The 20,929-nt window shown below is 38.5% G+C and overlaps 1 protein-coding gene across 4 annotated transcripts in view; it reads right to left on the reverse strand.

Moving 5' to 3' along the window:
* Positions 1 to 20,929, reverse strand: part of EPHA6 (EPH receptor A6) — a 483,151-nt gene that overhangs the window by 217,170 nt on the left and 245,052 nt on the right. For all 4 annotated transcript variants that reach the window (XM_088533416.1, XM_088533408.1, XM_088533399.1 and 1 more), the window contains one exon: positions 18,947 to 19,282. In XM_088533416.1, the coding sequence (XP_088389542.1) occupies positions 18,947 to 19,282 (336 nt within the window). The remainder of the gene's footprint in view (positions 1 to 18,946; positions 19,283 to 20,929) is intronic.

Consider the following 20,929-nt stretch of genomic DNA (forward strand, 5'->3'; position numbering starts at 1 on the left):
AGGCACATAATTTGGCCCACCTCTTAAGAAAAAAAAAAAAGTAATAGTAAACTAGGTGAGACAATTTTGACAGGATAAAGATTATAGATCTTTCCAAAGTGATCTTGTGCAGTTCTTTAGTGTCTCTGGACTAAAACGATAAGAGGAACAACAGAGAGCAACAGAGGAACGTGAGGCTTTTCCTGGTAAAAGCCAGGAGCTGTGCAGAAGCCCTGGCGTGCAGACCCACGCACAGTCCTCTGCAGCACAGTGCCTTTGCCTTCCCTTTTTGCCCGAGATCGGATGTGACGCGACAGATCTGTCCCCTACAAGAGTGTCCGGCACGGTATCTGCTGGGTTTGCTGTGATGCCGATTGAACCATGATTGAAAATCCAAACTCTGTCTGCAAAAACTTTCAGGATTCCTCCATTCCCATGAAACTTTAGACACAATCTGTGCCTAAGGCTGTGGCTCGGCACCAGCCCTGAGGCCGAGGCCTGGAAGGGAGGCGCCACACTTGGAGCACTCGTGTAGGCCGGCCAGGCGCCCACGCCACGGGCCAGCGGGGATTAAACTAAACTTGAACTTTCCAATGCCGTGGCTTTAAGCTTGCCACCGTGTGTTGCAATGGAGCAAGGCAAAAAGCTCTTTCTACCAGTTGAAGGAACTTTTCTATGCGACGAGCTGGTCTTCTGGACCAGGCAAGGTCCGGCCAGGGCCCGTGGAAGGGTGTCACACCTCTAGCGCGGGGGACAAGGGGCTCTTGGCCAGGGGGTGCCAGTAATCGCAGGCAGAACTAGTGGAAATTTATTTGCCAAGTGCTTTTTTACCTGCCAGTCTCTTAATATTGATAGATACATCCACGTGGACACGTGTTTTACGTACATATAACTTATTAGAAATAAAAATTACAGGTTTTATAAGAGTGAAAAGTTAAACAAATTCTTCCTGATTTTGCTGCTGTCTGTGTCTTCAATTAAGAAAAAAAAATCTAAATTGAAATGCTGCCTTTTGAAATGAAACAAAACTTCTCTTCAGCAAAAGCCATTTATGTGGCCATATGCACATCATCTCTTCTGTTTTTAATAGTTCTTCATAAACAACTTATGAGCCAATTTCTGTCCAAACTCTGGCCAATTTTGAAGCAACTGAGATAGCTCTAAAAGATTCACTCCAACAACTTTCACGAGAATTAATGCCTGCATGAAGACAGATTTAACAAAGTAGGAGCCACTCTGAATTAGTGGCAGCAATTATTGCCGCTTGTTCAGTCAAATCAGTAGCAAATACAGGAAAAGGCCTCGAGCACAATTTGAAGGAAATCCAATTTCAATAGCCCTACTGCTCACACTAAAAACTGCTTTGTTTTAAAGAAAAAAAGTTATTTTTGTGAAAGCACAGACTCAACTACTAAGTAGAAGTGAAAGGTTGAAATCATGTAAGTGACTTTGCTTAAAGAATTCCCTTATATAGGAAGGTCTTTATTATTTGCTTATATCCAGAGAGTGGTATTACTAGACATAGAGGGGGGAAAGTATTTTTTAAAGCATTATAAAAAATCTACAGCTTATTAAATTAACCAAGTTCAAATTAAAGGCCTGTACTTGGGAGGTGACAGAACTAAGATAATTAATATTCCAGAGAGAAATTAACTGGACTCAATTTTATTAAGCAACATCACGTTTTTTACAACTGACATAACAGTTCATTCACCAGCAAAAGAAAAAAGGGAAATACAGTGATTTTGTCATCACTGTTAAGTCTTCCATTTCATTTTGAACAAAAATATAGAGCCCAGTTTCTGCCTCCCTTCTAAACAAATGCAGAGTAGTTAAATCTCTTCGCTAAACATCACGTCTTTAGCTACAGGCAGATCTTCACTGAAAAAGCCACAGCAGACTCCAGGAGGGCTTCAGAGCATCTAAGGAGACTATATTCCTAAGCACTGTTCTTGCAAAAAAATAATGATTTTTATTGAGCTACTCAAGCATATCAAGAGAAGCTTTTTATGAGCAGCAATGAAACTGCTGAAACCAATGCATTTAGATGACAATTAAACACTCGCACCTTTCTACTGCAGGACATACTGATTACAAACTACCCTTTTCACATTCTCCAACATTTCCAGGATTAAACCAAAATTAATTTCAAACTGCCTAAGTGCATGATAGGAGGTTTGACATTTCCAAACTCTTGCAGACCATTAGTGCACTACATCAGTAACTCGTCTAGAGAGCAGATCAGGGCTCTCGCCCCTGGATTGCCAAGGGAAGGATCAGCACTACTTGCAGCGCCTCTTCTGTTGTTGAACGCACTAACTTCTGCTCACCCCAGAAGCACTACCTGGGCTAGAGCCTTTGATTCTGCAAATGCTGAATTGCATTGCACTTGGCCTGTTGAACAAAACATCACATCTGTGTTACAGAGATCCTAGAAAATGGAAGACGTGTGTTGTGAAGGTCTTGGAGAAGCTGATCCTATCCCCCTTCATAGCCACCGAGAACCACCCCAACACCAAGAGATCTTACTGCCGAGAGTTACAAAGGCTTTCTATGGCCATCCCAAAATAAAACTAGTAAGCACGGTTTGACCATAATTATAGCAGAAGTAAGAAGAAGAGTCTAGCCGAATTTGTCTAAGACCAGCTAAGCAACTTCAATTCTATCAAAAATTACATCATGAAATGGGGATTTTAAATGCTGCAAATGGTGGACTGCCGAATTTCACATCAAGCTAACCACTCACTCAAGATTTCTTATATGCAGGAAAGATGTGAAAAGGATCAAAGATTTTATGGTATTAGTGACAAAGCAACTTTCGTTTTGATCACTGAAAAGCCTAAGTAGCTGCCAAGTAAAGTGAAGCACACGGCCAACAACTCAGCTTAACTTTGCAGGTTTCTTTACTGAGCTCAGGCTCAGCTACACAGTTGCGAGTGCTCTGACTGCCCAACACTTGCAAACCCGTTACTCGGCCAGCTCTGAATAGAAAGGTCCCTTGTCCCTAACACTACCAAAAGGCACCTCAACATGCAGGCAGGTATTAGGAGATGCCAACACAGAGACAGAGCAGAAACTGCCCTCTTGAAATCCAGTCGGAGTTTACAAGTTTTATGGAATTCATTCACCGAGCTTTCTTTGGTGTGTTTTCTTTTTCTTCCTTCAAGTTTGCAACTTATTTTAAGCATTCAGCACCTGTGCATCAGTTTTCTGTCTTTATCAAGCACTCATTTGCAACACTCATTCTGTTCAAGGCCATTTTTAGTTGCGCAAGCAAAAATTTTCAAAATGCTAAGAGCCTCTCTATGGTGATGATACCAGACTGATACAATTATTTTAACAAGTCACTAAAAATAACTCTTGGTTTGCAAGGCTGCACAAGAAGACATGAAATTGGAAAAAAATGTTTAGGGTTGAATTTTAGACTGTTTGGAAAATATATCTATATGATCGCAGTATTGAACTAACTAAACTAAGCAAACTAAGGCACCTAACTTAACTAAATAAGCAAAAACATGTAACGCAGTAACAAATCCTGATTAAAAATGTATAGATATCTCCAGAAAAAAAAGAAACAAAGAAAGAAAAAAAAAAACAAAACCGAGCTTTTACAGTGACAGGTTAATAGCATACAGCAACTTGTTTTGTGATTAACAAATCAGTACAAGACTTAAAACCGCAGAGAATACTAAAATTGTGTTTGAGTTCCAGTAATCGATTTTTAAGCATTTTTAACATTAGGACTATCACTTTTAAGAATAAGTAATGTGTTCCTGTGATAGCTGATGATCTCCATATGTATGTATGTATGTATGTATGTATGTATGTATGTATGCATTAGTAGTCAATCCTGAACAGAAAAACACACATAAGCTAGGGGGAGGGATTACCAGTGGGAAAGCAAACAAGCACCAGACTAGAAAGGCCATGGTGGAAAGAGGTCTGCCAAGAAGGTTGCCTAAAGTGAACTTCAGATACAAAGATAAAAGGCAAAAAAAGAGCTGAGGGCTGAGAGAAACCGAATGTGTCCGCCTATAAGATAGGGGTAATGAGTAGGTTAAAAGTGGACAGGACTCCAGGAAGCAGCAGCATCCTGGACACTGTGGCTTGAGCTGAGGACACAAAAGAAATTGCTCAACTTCTTGGGTTCATGGGGCACAGTGAAACAAGGCATCAAGGACCTATTGCAGAGCAAAGGCAAGAAGGGTGATGGCAAAAAGCGAGGTCAGAGGCGAATCACTGGGTAAGGAGTTAGAAGACACATAGAAAGATTGGAAGCAACCAACGTTGTTGGACATAACGCTTCAGTCTGGGGCAAGGAAACCTTGGCGAGCAAAACATGTGCAGGTTCCTCTGCTGCTGTGGGCGATGGGCTCAGAGGCAGCTCAGGCAGCTCAGAGGCTGCGGGCGGCTTCGCAGCAGCAAGCGGGCTCTACTCTGTGATTGCCTGAGCAGGGCCTGGGCCTGCTGCTGCCGTTAACACGGCGCCGAGGACGCAGGACACCGGGAGAGTCAGGGAATGGGAACGGCCTGGCTGAGGAGCCAACAGCACAAAGCCCTCAGTCCTGCCGCCTCCCTCCTGGCCGGGGAAAAGCAAGGCCGCGGCTCCAGCGCTCTGCCCGAGGCCTCTGCTCAAGCTTGGCTATTTCTGCCATCTTCTCCCTTTCCATGAGGGAAGCTGCTTTTGACGAAAGTCAATGTCTCATCTTTGGGGTGGAAAAATTGAAATTTCTGGTAAGAAATCTCCACCCAGACTTTTTAAAATCTTAGCTGAAAAAAACAAATATGAAATATGCTTGAAAGGAAAGAAAAAGCTTCTTTCAGAGGCAATTTTGATAAAAGGCCTGTATGCATCAGCCCCAACAGAAAGGTGACATTTTTGACTACAAGTTTGTATCATCTCAGGAATCTCTTCCCCTGACTTGTTGTGTACATTCTTGCAAGATGCCTTACAATGCAGCAAACCCATCCCTAGCAAATGCACATTACATTAGGTTCAGAATCAAGACAAATAGCAAGGAACACAAAAAGCTTTGTTCAATACTCTGTCCTTTATGTGGTCACCCTTGCCTTGAGAGCTCTACAAGTGCCTTATATTAACTTGGATCAGATGGATGCAATATAAAAGCTTGAGAAATACCTACTTCAAGCACTTATGCCTTTGGTTTAGTAGCTGAAGGTTTTAGTTTGCTTTGATTTCATCTCTTAAGTTTCCATTTAAATACTTCTTTTCACCTCACACAAATGGATAGCTATTCCATCAATCTATATAGGGGCCACTTGTACTACTAATGAGTAACTAACATGTTGCTAGAAAGACAAAAGCCCGGTTAGCTGTGAAACAGTCCCAGTAATACTGAAATTAGTGTTAAATCCAGGAGTAAGATTTTGGGAAAGTCCAAAAAATTCCTGAATATTGGTGTGTCCACTTACATATCTTATATATGTATCTTTTAGATATATTATATATCTTATATATCCACTTATACATAGTGGACATAAAGTAAAATAAATGAAAGACTAGTTAAGGAGACATATGATTTACAACTCTTCTTGGTCTTTAAGGTCACACTCTCTTTAGGGGTAATTGTTCATCCTGGCACTTGCTGCCACCAGAAGAGTTGACAGTAACTCTAATATCTAGCCAGTAATGATAGAGATATATGTAACTCCCCCACTAATCCACAACGTGGGTACAAGAATCTCTCATGCATCTTTCAATTTGCTCCGACATTTTTAAGCTTGCAAGTGCGTTCGCAGGGAAAAGTCACCTTCACATATACACAGACATTGCTGCCGATTTATACACAGCAAATGGCCACATTTTGAATCAGACATTTTTATTAGTGATTCTGTATTTTTTGATATGCCAGTTGGGACTGCTGCAAAGTAAAAAAATAGTTTTATGATGCCTTTTCCAATCAGCATCACCATAGTTATTGCAAGCTAGCAATTAACTTCCTGCCTAATTTTTCACACTTAATTTGAAAGCAAGCATGCAGTGATGTTTAGAGCTGCAGCCACGGCATTTGTTTTTGGCTGAGGTAGTGGTCACTAGCAGTCTCAATTTATCACTTTTAATTTAAACTCCCCATGCCGATGATTTGTGTTCTTAAAGCTCTGACTGGCACTTATGGATTTCAAAATCAAAGGAAGAATAAACTACAGTTAAAAATTCAGCCACTACGATCAATAAAAGCCTGTTTTATAACTGAGTGTATTCCAGTTAAATCCCAGGTGCCTGACAGAATTTAATGTTTCCAACAGTTCTTTTCCTACCTAAATGCTCTCAGAATAACTTTTTATTGCAGCAATAAGGCATTACTGGGTGGGCAGAAGCCGACTATTGATGTCATGTTCTCAGGAAATACTGCAAGGTAAGAAACTTCAAGTTGAGTGCATGAGCCTAAATAAGCATGTACTATAATACACAAATGACAGTCCCAGCACTGTTTTGTTCTTGCTTGTCTTTCTCTTTTTGGTCTATGGATCCTATGTATTATTTCATTAATAGAAGTTAACAGTAAAAGTGTAAGAGGAATTAGTAAAGGAAGAACATACTTCACTGTATTGCTTACTGTGAATATACATTTCAGTTATATTACTGGACTTCTTTGGAGGTGAATAATATGATTACTTGGTTGAATATAGCAACATCAGCAGTCAATTTAAATTGCTTTCTTCTATAATTCTTTAAAATAAAGATGGGTAAATATGTCTCTATACTTTTTACCAGTATATTTACTAAAATAAATCTATTTATTGCATAAAAGAAAGGCTGTTTATGCACATATGTGTCCGTGTGCATATATATATCTTATATACATATATATGAAGTAAAAATATACGTGGAGATGCAAGCAAAGCATTCCATATATTATTCCATACTATTCTATATCATAGAATAAGAAGCTGCTTACAATCGTACATCCACAGCAGCTAGGAAATCATTTTAAAAAGTTTTTTAAAAAGACTGCATTTGGGCATTTTGGGAAGAGGGTTTTCTGAGCTCTTTACTTTGTACCTTCCCAATTTTTCGGACAGTAGACAAAAGTAGCATGGTGATCTTGGTAGCTAAGTTTCTTATTCAGGAAAGATACTTCAAGAAAATGGGCAGCAAAGCAGCACTAACTGCAGTTTTGACAAAAAAAAAATGTCCAAGAGAGGGCAATGATAAAATTTCAAAATCAATCAAGGAAATGTTTAAGTATTCATCATTGCTGGATCTGTTATGAGCACCTTTGTCCTTGATGCGGTGTCCTCAGATTGTCTTTTACAAATGCTGTGTATATATAACTGCCAGGGAACCCAACAGAAGCTTACGATGCTGCCCACCGCCTGCTCTGGAAAGGAGGTTTTCTATCTGCATCTCAGGGGAATCATCCTCACCCCATGCATAGCTAAGGTCTATGTGTTTTCACATGCACTGAGTTATTTCTTACTCTCCAAAATGGTAATAATTCCCCCTCGCCTTAAAGGATCGCTGATGCAGAGCTTGCAGCGGACACGAAGGCAAATAGTGTCTGCAGAACGACCTGTTGCAACGTGAAGTCTGCAGGACAGGATGCGGCGCAGGAGAGCTGGGCTTCAGCCAGCTGGGGTACATGAGAGGCAAAGGGAAGACACGCACAAAATGTTGGCCATGCTAATATTAAGGGTAAGAGTAATACACTGGCAATTTCAAGTGTTTCACCAGTATCAAGAGATTAGAAGTACTCATACAGCACATTGTGTTTAAACCAGTATAGAGTTACCCTACAGTCCTATCCCTGTAGGAGAAAACATGACCCCACATCCTTTTGAAATAAATGCTACGCTTTAGATCTCCTGCTGCGTGAGAAGAGCTTTCCCGCGTTGGCCTAATTCATGCTTGGTTCACAACGAGGAAGTAGGCGACACCCATATCAAGGGCTTCAAATGCTTAACTGTCATGGCAGGCTTAATCAGGAAGAGAAGACAATTTAAACATGGAGTAATGATGATAGTAAGGAATGCTGTGCATCCCATCTACCAGCTTCTCTCCAAATATTGGGTAGTTTTAGTGAAAATGTGATTCTAGTGTTACACAGAAATGTAGCCTATGCATCTATCTGCTAATTGTGAAAATATGTCAAAAATATTACCATTTTTCAACAAAGTAAAATGATAAACTTCTCTTATCCTTTAACATATTAACAAGCATTTAGTATTAGATTCATGAGTGGCAATTTTTTTTCACTATTAACACATCTATTGCATGAGAGTTTTTTATAGTATAACCTATGCATTTAGAAATAAATCTATATATAGTAAAAATAGTATGGGTTTTCATCCTTTACATTATATTTAATTATAGAAAAGAGTCCAGATTAATTTTAATCTTTCATAAATAGGGATTGATCAATACTGATCTGCTCATAGGAACTGCCATACATTCTGCTCGCTCACATGATGTTTGAAAATTTTACATTCTATTCTGCTGAAAACTGCATGAGCAAAACACATTTTCAGTGCCTGACAATAGAGCTATCATCTTAAAAAGGAAAAATGGAAATACTAACAATATTGTATTCACACTGCTGTTTAAAAGAGCTATATGAGGATTATTATACTTGACAGAATGCAAAGGTTAGCTAGCAAGTTTATACAGAATGCAACCGTCTATACAGTGGAATGTGGAATAACAAGAGCTGAACTTATTTTTTTCCACTGTAGCCTGGCTTTACGAGATGCTCACCATGCAGTATTGACATCCTTGGCTATCCATGACTGTAGAGTAATCACGTCACAGTTTAATGACTGTAACAGAAAAAATCCCCCCAAGAGGAAAATAATGACGTAAAAAATGCTATTAAGTAACTTACAAAACAGATAAACATGTCCTGAGCTATGACCCTGAACCTGCACACAGTTGTGCTGATAGATACATTTGAAATATGATGTAAAATTACAAAATCATGTTGAAACAGGAATAGTGTGTTCAGTGCAGATGGTTCTCTGCTGTGCAGAAGCTCTACTGGCCAATATGTGGAGATTTTGAGACACAACTGAGCTCTTTTTACATGAGCCAAAAGGTTATATAATGAGAAACTGTTCACAGTGAAATCGAGAGCTTCAAATATCTGGCAAACATCCCTTTGTTTATCTGAGATCAGTCACTTTTTCTCTGCAACAGTATGTTGTAAACAACAAAAGTTAACATTGAAACTGGCACCACTAAACCCGATTGTTTCAGGAAATTCTGAGGAGAGAAATGCAGATAAAACTATGCCCATCCCTTAAAGATACTCTCCCAGCAGCAAAATAAAAGCCACAAGACACTACGTTAAAATAGCTCCAAAGTCACAGATGTTCTCTGAAAAAGTAGAAATTTCCAGGCTGTCAACTTGCTTCCTTAACCATACAAAATTTGCTTCTAAATGTAAGCAAGCATTTTTAAGACAAATGATATCTATCACTACATAAGAAAAATGTTGTGATTTTTCTCTATTTCCTCTCTCCAAAGATTTCACATACTAGTTAGAGTTGCATTATTTATAAACTGAAATCAATACTTTTTGTAAATTGCCATATGGGCAAGTATCAGTTAAAATATTTTTCCTTTTATTAGAATAAATCTTATCCAAGAATATGTGGCCATGACATATCAGCAATTCACCTCATGTCTAATTAGTAAATGCCATTTCTCCTTTGACATAAAAACCCATCAGTAGGGGGAGGAAGGGAATCTCACATATTTTCAACTATTGATAGGTTGTAGCTCATCATCGTTGAACTGTAGATTGAATTTCCTGAACCCCATTACCCTATTACCTACCCTGAAGAAATTTTATTTTAGCCCTAATAGATCTTCAATTACAGGCTAAAAAAACAGGTAGATAATTTTAAGAGAACAATCTAATTTTGAAAAATGGAGCCTAGAGTTTAATCTTATGTATATATGAACATATCATCTGAATTGGACAACCTGTTTTCCAGATAGATTTGAGTTAATAAAATAAAACAATCATTTATTCCCAAACTGTAAAAAACAGTATTGGAAACTGGCTAAACAACTTGTCAGTAGCTTACAGGGTCGTACATCAGCTGTTTGCAATGCATAACAAGTTAGAATTTATGAGTCACTTAAAAATGCACATTAATCTCTAAACTCTTCAGCACAATTATAGATGAAGTACACTATATTAGAAGTTGCTGCAAGTATTATTTAAAATGCTTAAAAATATCACTTTGTGTTCAGATAAAATGAATGCAAAGAAAATTCTAGCAAATACAGATCGATTAATTGGAGATTCGAATTAATTAACGCTAGAGCAAGGCTTTAGGGTTTTGCTATTAACTTCAGCAGAAAAAATGGTGCCTAATTATCTGAGCACTGTGAAGGAAAGCCAAAGGACTAAGCAAGACGAAGAGGAGACAACAGGAATGGTCATGAAAAACCATCTGGGTAAGATGTCTCTTTCATCTGTATCTCTCTTCCAGTGAAACCATTTTGGATTATTACATCTCATTTTGTAATTTCTTGTAAACATTTCATTTTAAAAATAAGTTTTCAAATACTGCATATAATCTGCTGTGCAAGATGACATCCATATTTCAAAACAGGAGGTAAAGGAAACAGAAAACAAAACAGCCCACCTTGCTGAAAACATGGGCTATTTCTGTAAGAAATTACTTTTTGCTTGCTTGTATTCTGCTTGGGAATAGTATTGTGGACCACTTAGCTCTCCTTTTGTCTACTGTAACAATTCTACGTGTAGACAATAAAGTCAAGCACTTTTATTTGACACACTTTGCTGACTGCCATAAAAATTAGTAAGTATAAACAACAGAGACATATTCCTCTGAATAGCCAGACTTGCACAGAACTAGTGGCACTCGCTCAAGAAGGCCAACAAAGCAGAAAAGTGGTATAAAATCACATAATTTAAGTGTGCTTTAGAATCTGTAGCATTGTCTTGAATACCTGATAATATTTCTACCCCTCCTTAAGTGAAGATTTTAAGAGAAGTAAGTCAGACATAAAGAGAACGGAAGCACAGTACAGGTACTTAAGATACAAAAATCACTTCTCAGCGTAAACCAAAACTGCATACTAGAAGGAAATCATACTTTGAAGGATTAAGAGCATCTTTTTCCTTCTTTTGCTCCCAAATGCATCAGCCAACCTTCACACTGCCTGTCACCCTCCCTGCTTCAAAGTTCAGCCCTGCATGTGAAGTCTTACTTAACAAAGGGCTTGTGAAAGACAACAGATAACTCCAAATTAAATATTCAGTGTGCATATCCCAACTAATATTAGTCTTTTCAGAGAAGCAATCTTTGTTATTATTTCGATGAAGAGCCAGTGTAAGTTGTATGACAGTGTGAAAACATTTAAATATGTAACACAGATATGAAACTAGCAAACAGATGTCTCTCATTATAAGTCTTGGCAGAAAAAGGTAAGAATAAGTTATTAGAAATAGTGTCTGGAAGCTAGCAGAACTGTAAAACAAATAAACTTGTGAAGCTTTAGCAACTATGTAATTTTGAGTCTGCTCTCAACCTTATTCCAGCGTGCACAACTTAATGCCATTACTGTATATAAATGGAAACTGTCTCCAAACTGTGAGCCTAAGGCAAATGCACACAGAAAAGTCACAGAAGTGGAAGGAGAAGGGTTGTTGAGTGTAATGAAGAAACTACATTTTAAGAAGCAAATGAATCGAAGCAACCTGCTACCGACATAATTGCTTTAAAGACCCCATAGCAAACATCAGCAGAATTGGTTTGTAATTTACCATGTCCTTCATTTTGAACACGCTCCCTAAAGGTTTGCGCGAAAGTCATGACATCTACAAACACAATTTGTTTCAGATTGACTAGCCGTGATGAATGTCTTCCACTACCACCCTTGACCAAAATTGTCCCACTTGCCAGGAAAGGAAGAGAGTCTGCATTTCACTTGTCTTACACTGAGAGCACCAAGGGTGTGTGTGTGGTGGGGGGTGGTTGGATTTTTGTTTGTTTGTTTTAATGAAATGGCTTTCAGAAGTGTTTAGGTAAACTTTGGAAACAGAAGGTTGCTAATGCAATTTTGAAGAATTTCTGAAGTCAGTCAATTAACATTTGTGGCAGAGGTTCCTAATTACTTAAGTCATCAGCTGATGTCTGAAAACTCTGATATCCTACCCTGACTAGAATACTCAATCATGATTTTTCTAACTATGTATCATGCACTGCAAAAGGCTGTAATTGAAATGTGCTTGCATAACCTCATAAGGTTCTTAGCTGAGTGTTGTACACACAGTATCAGTAAGCTTATTGGACATTTTTTGTTTAAAATCATGAAAGTTGATGAACGAATATGTTATTTCCAGGACTTAATCACTGAATGTGTTGTGAACCCTTCACAGCTGCTGACTGCAACAGAAACAGTAGAAATTAAAGGCATATTTCTTTTCCCAGTGCTGTACACCTACCAGTTTACGTGTAACGACCTTATTACATTATTCTCCACAAATGTCCCTTCTGTAGATTGAAATAACCTGTCATTATTAAATATACGGATGGTTGCAGATTGTGGACTTGGTATTTTACTTACTACAGCTTAAAACAGAAAATTGTTGAAAAATGCACATTGTAGAGAAATAGCCCATGGTTATAAACAATTATGTGCTATGCAGTGAAAGAAACCAAAGATGAAAGGTGACACTGGTTAGCTTATTATAGGAAAAACACTCCTGGGTATTGATATATATTATTCTCCTCCTCCTCAAGACTAGAATTTTGTTTTGCTCTTCTCATGTGGTGTGATTTTAAGCTGCATATCTTGAGTCTATGAAAAGTCTGACTAGCTCAAATGTTGAACAAGAAATTAAAGTAAATGGAAACAAGCTGGCTTTGCTTCATTAAAGAAATGGCTGAACATCAATATCTGCCAGCAGAAAAAAAGAACATATTTGTTAAGGAAAATTTATAACTATTTTAAATATCTTCAGGCTATAAATCAAGATGGTTTAAAAAGTACTTTTTCACCTGTGATGCTTGTGTAGTAATTAGACATATGTGTAAGCAAACATCAACCAAAAGTAGTCTAAATGTACTGATGAAAACCTGGAGGCAGTAACCATGCTGCATGTTGACCTCACATCAAAATTTCTCACGTGGGAAGGAAGATCTGAAGAACCTCCAACAGAACAGGAGGTGAATCAAGATTTCGTATTGGCACCTGGTGGTTTCATTTCTAATTATAAATTCATTTCCAATTGCAAATGTATAGTTTATATGCACATAGGAGAAATGTATACATGGAGCTTTGCAGTGTAGCCTGAATATCCATTGTATAGTGTGGAAAACCTTTTGAAATTAAATGTGGAATTTGAAAAATTGAGTATTGTCCAGCAGTATCCTAAAAGTTAGATAAAGAGGGCCAGAACAGAGGTAAATAGGGACTACATTTCTCAAATTGTTCTTTTTTTTTGCCTGTACACTTACTGTCTTCACATTATATTTGGCATGGGCAATTAAATATTCAATGTCTCTAGCCAGTATCCAACACAGTAATATTTCTCTTAAGATTTTTCCCATAAAGGGCATACCAGCAGCACTGTTCCACACTGCTCCCCAGACAGCACCGGGCATGGTCAAAGTCTCGATACAGCTGTAGATGTCAGCTCAGCAAATATGAGGAATTTCTCATTTATTGCCAAATATGAAAATTCCATGCTATTTCTCTTCTAAGTCACTACTGTGGCTTGAGCTCTGCTATTGTTTGATAGGGGCTGTTTTGTGAGCGCTTCATAACAGGCTATTCCATCTTGACAACCAGTGAGGAGAAATAGTCTTTCCTTTAGATTTCTATAGATTAACATAAATAGTTTGGGAGATGATCAAAGGGCTTCATCATGCCAGCATACAAAGTAAATGTTTTCTTCCCTCAGAAATTACAAAGGACAATCACATCTGTAGAGGTTTGAGAATTACGGAAAAAAAGGGAAACTTGACTTCTTAACTGAGAAGGAAGTGGAATGCTACTGCAGAGAGCCATTTAGGATGCCTTAAACAAGGAACACATCCTGAATGTACGCTATCATCAGCCAGAGGAATTAATCCTGATGATAAACTGTCCTGGCAGGAGTCACGGGCCCTGAATCTCTTTCCTGTCAGTGGGCTGAGCGCCTCAACACCTTACACCATTGCATTGCTATTGCACAACATGACGAAACACGTTTACTCCTGGAGGTGAAACTGAAATTCTTCCACGTGTTCCTCAATCCCATGATTTTAAAAGAGTGAGCAGAGGTTGTTGTGGCTACAGACTATCCACATTTGGCTACAAATACATCTGAACTAGGAGAAGCAAATTTGCCATAACTCATTTGGAATGAGGAGTCAGATGAGAGGCCATCTCCTGCAGACCCTTGAATGATTTTACCATCAGGTAAAGAGACACTTAAGAAAAATCTGCAAATGGCTCATATAAAATAAAATATATTAAAGGAAAAATGCAGATTCAGGGTTCTTACAGGCAGAGTCCATCAGGCTGCCCCAGCTAGTCAGAGGCTGCCTCCCCTGTCGGACACAGCAGAACCAGACAGGTCTTTAACGCCGTGACAAGGTTCGTGCCCAGGCAGAACAACCCGTGCACCATAGCAACCTTTGAGGACATGGCATCACTCATGATCTCCAGGAACAAACAGGGATAACAGGAGATGCTGGGATGCAAGGGCAAAAGAATTTTTTCTCTACTGTCAACTTTCCATCAAGGAGGGAAAGACGTGCAGATGGAACCCGTGCACAGACTGATGCCTGCTCAGCATCCCAGCGCTGGGCTCTGATTTCTGCGGAGGTCACTGCCGAAAAGTGAGTCAAGGGGATGCAGGGCAGCCTCCAGATACTTAAGATGCCAGCCTGGGAGGGAAACTCTAGCAACAGAGAACGGTTTCTCAAGCAAGCAGTTGAAATGGTGAAGTGAAACGGAGCTGGTCACAACGTGACCGTCTCTCAGGCCGTCTCCCATGGCTCTGCTCTCCCTCCACACAGCACAAAGCTTAAGAAAAACCCCTCTGAACTCAGGTAATAGAAAGTATGAATGCCCGCTGAGGGAACGCATGTGTGAATTACCATTTGGAAATAGGAACTATTGTTTTAAGCTCTGTTTTGCTTAATTATTCATTATTTACTATTTAAATTATGCATGCGAAAACGCTCAAGTACTTCTGATTTCCTTTAGGCATTGTGGACTCTAAGGCATGGCAAGAAGGCTATATAGTGAGGTGTCTCCTTCTGCCATTAGTCGTAAGAGAAAACGTAAATTACAATTCAGCATGTTATTTTCTGCCTTTTTATATAATAAAGTCAACTGAGTACAATTACTTCATACCTACCATATTTACTGCTGCATAAAACCTTCTTATCTGACAAAGAAAAGGCATCCAGGCACTTTTCTCAGTAACAGTGTTGTTAAACATTTTTGATGAGCCTTTTTTGAAAACATATTTTACTTTCAGGTCCTCACATATTACTTTGGCAGTGATTTGGGAAAGCACTTAACGCGTCCCCATGTGCTTCCTTGAATGGGGAGAAACTTTGCTTAAGTGCTTTTCTGAGCCAAATCTTGTTCTGTTTATCTGTCCATTTATCTAAATTTAAAGTATGGATTACTTGGATACCTCAAAACATTTTGAAACAAAGCCATACAGAAGCAGCATCTCCTTACTCACCTCTTCTCTCCATCTGCAACATCCAAGCGTGTTAACACCTTCCTACCCTACCCCCAGGCGAGACCCAGCTCGTGCCCTGCTCATGCAGGAATTACCTGTATCCGTTGGGAGAACTTGGTATCTCTGAAGTCTCACCTTCCCTTAGGAAACTCCTGTTATCTAATGGGTTCTTTATAGTGCCTGGCAAATGATGTGCCCAAGGAACCTTCTTTGCTAATGAAAGCCATAGGGGGAAAAGCACAGGAATATCGCATTCTTGAATATTTGTAAGAAACTAAAAACTAAAGAAGTCAACAATACAACAGATGGGTTTTATATTATTACCCAAATAAGTATTCTTAAGTCTTTTTTTCAGCATTGGTCCAGATCATGTAACACTTCAGTCATCAGATTACAAAATGTTTTGCAGGACGGATAATGTGCAAAGCCCCCCAAAATACTACTTTCTTTTAAGCTGATTAGAAGAAGAATCTTAAAGAAGAATCTGTTAGTTCTAAATAAATCACAGAAAGAAAGGACAATTAGAGGAAAGTAAATCCAATATCCTTAGGAGAAAATTAAATGCTGTTTCCTTAGTTCCTGTAAATTATTGTAGCTCACAGAATGGTCTTGATTTACAGCAGGTAAAGATATTGTTTCATGTTCTTAACAATAAGAATTGAAGAAAGTAATTTATATATTTATGAAGAGGTCTACCACTTCAGTGCAATGTATATGATGTAAAAAGTATTAAAACATTATGCCTGAGAAGATTACATATAAAAAGATTATATGAATATGGGATAAAAGTATTGTGTAACTATAATTTATTATGCGATTTATTATTTACCATTATATTAAATATACAAAGGGAAAATAGTTTTAACCAATGGTATCTTAAGATTTCTTCTACTAATGCAAATTAAGGCTTCGATTTGTTGTCACTTTGTACTTACACTCTAATCCTGTATCTTTGGTTTATATGATCATGGGCACGATGCTGCAACAATATGCAGTAAGTGCTGCCTGCTTCAAAATAAGTAAGATTATAAAGAAATATGGGCACAGCTTATGCTTTGGTGGTACAGCTAGAAACATTTACAACATAAAGGCAAAAGCTGAACTATGGAAGAAGTTAAACTATAAGGTTAGCTAATAGTTGCCTAACAGTGGAAATAAAATGCTCACTAACCCTTTTATCTGGGTTATCTGGGAACTTCAGCGTGGTTTACGGCCATTAATCAAGTCTCTGCAATGTTCTCAAGCTTTAGTTCTTGGGCTTCCTGGTCTCAGGTCAGATTCCCTAGATGACTACACGCTGTCACTTTTTATTCACGACTAAGAGAAGTTCACAAAAAAATATTTATTGTTGCCTCGATAATCTCCATCAACCCAACTCCACTGTTTTCTTCCAAAACATATTTCCTATGACTTTATCTTTCCCTCTTTGTCTTTTAAATATATAGCTAACACTTTTATGATTTTATACAACTATATGCAGTTTCTACAAAAATAGTTTTATCTCTATAACTACATTTTATAGGTGCCTCCATGTCATTTATTACAATTCTTCCTCCTGCAAAGCTGTCTTCTTATATCCAAATAAACTAACTGATATTCTGGAAACCTGGCCTTAAATTCTCCGAAACCCTTCCAACGGCATTTTTAGTCATGTAAGAATTATTACAGAGAACTAGAGTTTGCTGTCAGTGTGTCACAAATTACGAAACGATTGGTCTTTTCCCCTCTTCTGAGTGAACTGCAGTGAAAATCTATATCCTTATACAAGGAACAGACAACAGCAAAAGACATATTATTTTTTAAAAGCCTACCACTTAACTACACTTTACAAGCTGTGTTCAGACAGCTGTTAGCCAGTTTAAAAATAAACCTTCTCTCTGGTGACCTCCACCTGTGCATGGCTGGTGACTTGCATTTAGTGCCATGTATCAAAATGCCTAAAAATAAGTATACCCAAGGGTAGCTTCTGGCACCATTTTTTCTCTAATGAGAAGGGGAGAGAGAGAGATGCAAGTTCACAAAATGATGTATAGCCTACAGAGCTTAAAACAATTCTCAATGCAAGGCACAAATAATTAGGCACATTATATAATTAGCTCTTCTATTACTACCATCACAGGAAGGGTGAAGGAGTAGTTTTGGTGCTTTTCCTGATCCACTTTCATGAATATTATTAGTATCGCCATTATCATCATCATCACAGCAAGCTGTTAATTTTCACATGCCCAAAGGCAAACAAGTCATTACTTACTCATCAACAAAACTAATCGCCCCAGCTACACAGGTAAGCAGATTTTCCCTATGCTGATCAGTGACAGAACCTAGGGCCTTCCTACACCTGGAACATAATGGGAGCCTCAACATTAGCACTTTTACTAAATACATAAAGACTTTTTCTAAGTACAGCTCTGATACTCAAAACTCTAGTTTTGCTATTTTAGTTCCTGCTCTACATCAAACAGTTCGGCTATACTGGCAATGTCACTGCACAGTAGGTGAAAACATTTCTGGAACAAATGTCAGCAAGGGATAATTTTGAAATAACCTTGTGATCTACAGTAACACAAGCCAGAAGATAACACTACTATAGATTGCTTTGCTGTTTGCTGGCATAGTAAATATTTTTAGATGGGGGAAAAAATAGTTGCAGAAATAAGCAACAGAGCTGTTTTGTTTTCTCATAGTTCTCATAAAGGACTGCCCTGAACATGAATTTGAAATAAGGGGGGGAAAAAATCAAAACAAATGCTCAAAATCAGATTAAAAAAAAAAAAAAGAAAAATTACAAGGATACCTCACTTACTTAAGGAAGTGGCACATACAGATGATAAAATATCTTATAGTAGAACATGCTGTACGTATGACTAGAAAACAAGAATACTAAAGAAAATGGGTCACTTTCATCTCGCCTTTGGAATGTGAAACTGATGAATAGATAGTGTGATGTTCTAGTCTTTCAAAATCGAAATCCTGTGGAAAGATTTGCAAAGGACTGGACGTAGACCCCAATTCTTATCAACCACTGGAGCCACTGATACAGGCAGTCTCAGGTAGTCAGAGCAGACACTGAAGGTCAAGCAAAGACGTGTTTCTGTGCCCTACATACGGGGGGTTGGTCATGCAACTGTCAGCAGAAGTTGAAAGTCTTCGCCAAAAGCACTGCAGCAAGCTGACAACATACTAAAACCCTGAGCAGGCTTCCAACAAATAAATGACATACATACCTAACATACAGACAAGCGATAGGGGCCCAGGAAGAGACGGGCAGTACCAGAACTTACCATCTTGGTCGGTGGTAACTGTGATGGCCGTGAACTGCTTGGGCGAGAAACTCAGCTCGGAGACGCCGTTGGTGGCTTCTATTTCGAAGGTGTAGTTCACGTGCGACACAAAGTCAAGCACCGTCACGGAGGAGTTGATCAGACCGGTGTGCCGGGGGATGAATCGGATACCTCCTCCACATATCTCACACTGGCTGGTGTCCGACCCGCATTTTTTGCAGATTACACTGTACGTGAGATCTTTTCTTCCTCCGGTATCACTCGGCGGGCTCCATTCCAACATAAGAGCTGTTTCATTAATGTTAAAAATTACATTTCTCGGAGCAGAGGGTGGCCCTGCAGAAAAGGAGGGTAAAGTCTCTTAAGCTGCAGTTGTCTGTATACCACAAAACATGCAAAAAGGCAATTATTTGCAAACAGAAACTAAGAGTCATGGTTCAGTAACAAATTCAAAGTCCAGAATTACCTAAATAACCTAAATTAAAATCCTTGAAAAAAAAATGCAGAAAGAATAAAGAGCAGAGATCACACAAAGCTGAATAAAGTAGAAAGAGCTCTGGAATAATGTAAGACAACATAAAAAAATATTTGGGAAAGTCGAAGCTAGACATCATAACCCCAAAAATTGCATTAAATACCCACTAATCTTGTGGGATACTGGGGATACTTTTAATCACAAAATTTATTTCCTCCTTTAATGTCTAGTGACAGAGGCTCTGCTGATATTTGTAATCTTTAATGTTTTATAAGAATTAACCTGAATAAGCCAGTAAAAAGATAACAGCTTTAGAATAAGTGTAAAAAGCAAAATTGTTGGCATTTATTCTGCAATCTTTCTCTGCTGGGTTGCGCTGGGATTTCTTTGTGTCTTCTCAGTAACAGAGAGCTGGCAACAGGTTAAGAGCATTAGGCACAAGAGACAGTCTACCAATATTTCCTTCCCACACGGCCCCTCACAAGAGCATGAGTGTAAGAGTAAAGACATCACCCTTGCAAGCTACAGATACAAGAGGATGGGGGCATTCAAGGAAATTCAACATGAAGGCTGCTCAAGAAAAACCATTCTTGAAGACTATGGGGAGGAATGCAAAGGCAGTAGAAGCAAACGGGAGAGAAAGGCTGTTAGCAAGGAAAGAGGTGGCAAAACTCGGCACATGCTTTTGGATGAACTGCGGTGACACACTTCGTATGGGCTTACATTAGGCAGGGCATGTCCAACAAGCCTTAAGCCATTATACTGACTGGGTGCATAGGTTCACATGTAACTTACCCGAGTTTCCATAGTCTGATGGAAGAACTTTCTGATGAGAATTAAGGGACGAAGGAAAGGCAGGAATTGTTAAAGGACGTGTGTAGAATCTATCTCTAGTTCCTGTCCTATACTGCTATACTGCTTTTAAACTTATTTTATTTAGCCAAGCACTTACAGACACAAGGTTTTCAAACATAATTTGTATATGGAACAAAAAAAGCTCACAGAAAACTTCTAATATATGGGGATCTGGCAAAATGCCAGGCCTTACACTACAAGCTTTAAGTATATAGGATGACTACAGTAAATTTTAACTAGTAATCACTGTTATTTTTTTCTCTAGAATTGACTGAGCATTATATTCCCAGTGCTCAGCATAAAAATCACAGTGCACTTGGATTGTTTAGGGAAAGGTTATCAGAGCTTTGAAAAGTTCAATCTTGCCTTGCAGGTTTTCATGATTTATACAACCTGCCATCAGGTTTTAACTATGAAGTTTTGATTGAGATACTGTTTAAACTTTGAGTGAGACTCTGAGAGAACATTTTATTGCCTTTGGGACTCCAAGGCAGACTGAAAAACTATCATCTGAGTCATTTGCAAATCACTTCAGATAATTGTTAATAGAATATATTTCATCAAAGAGATTGACTGGCACACCAAGTCCATTCTGAGAGTCAGATAAGTCAAATATCATACTGTCCTTAATAAAAACTATAATCACTGAAGAA

The sequence above is a fragment of the Tinamus guttatus genome, unplaced genomic scaffold, assembly GCF_059628265.1.
Source record: "Tinamus guttatus ecotype Peru unplaced genomic scaffold, ASM5962826v1 Tinamus_guttatus_pri_ptg000035l, whole genome shotgun sequence".
Taxonomy (NCBI): Eukaryota; Metazoa; Chordata; class Aves; order Tinamiformes; family Tinamidae; genus Tinamus; species Tinamus guttatus.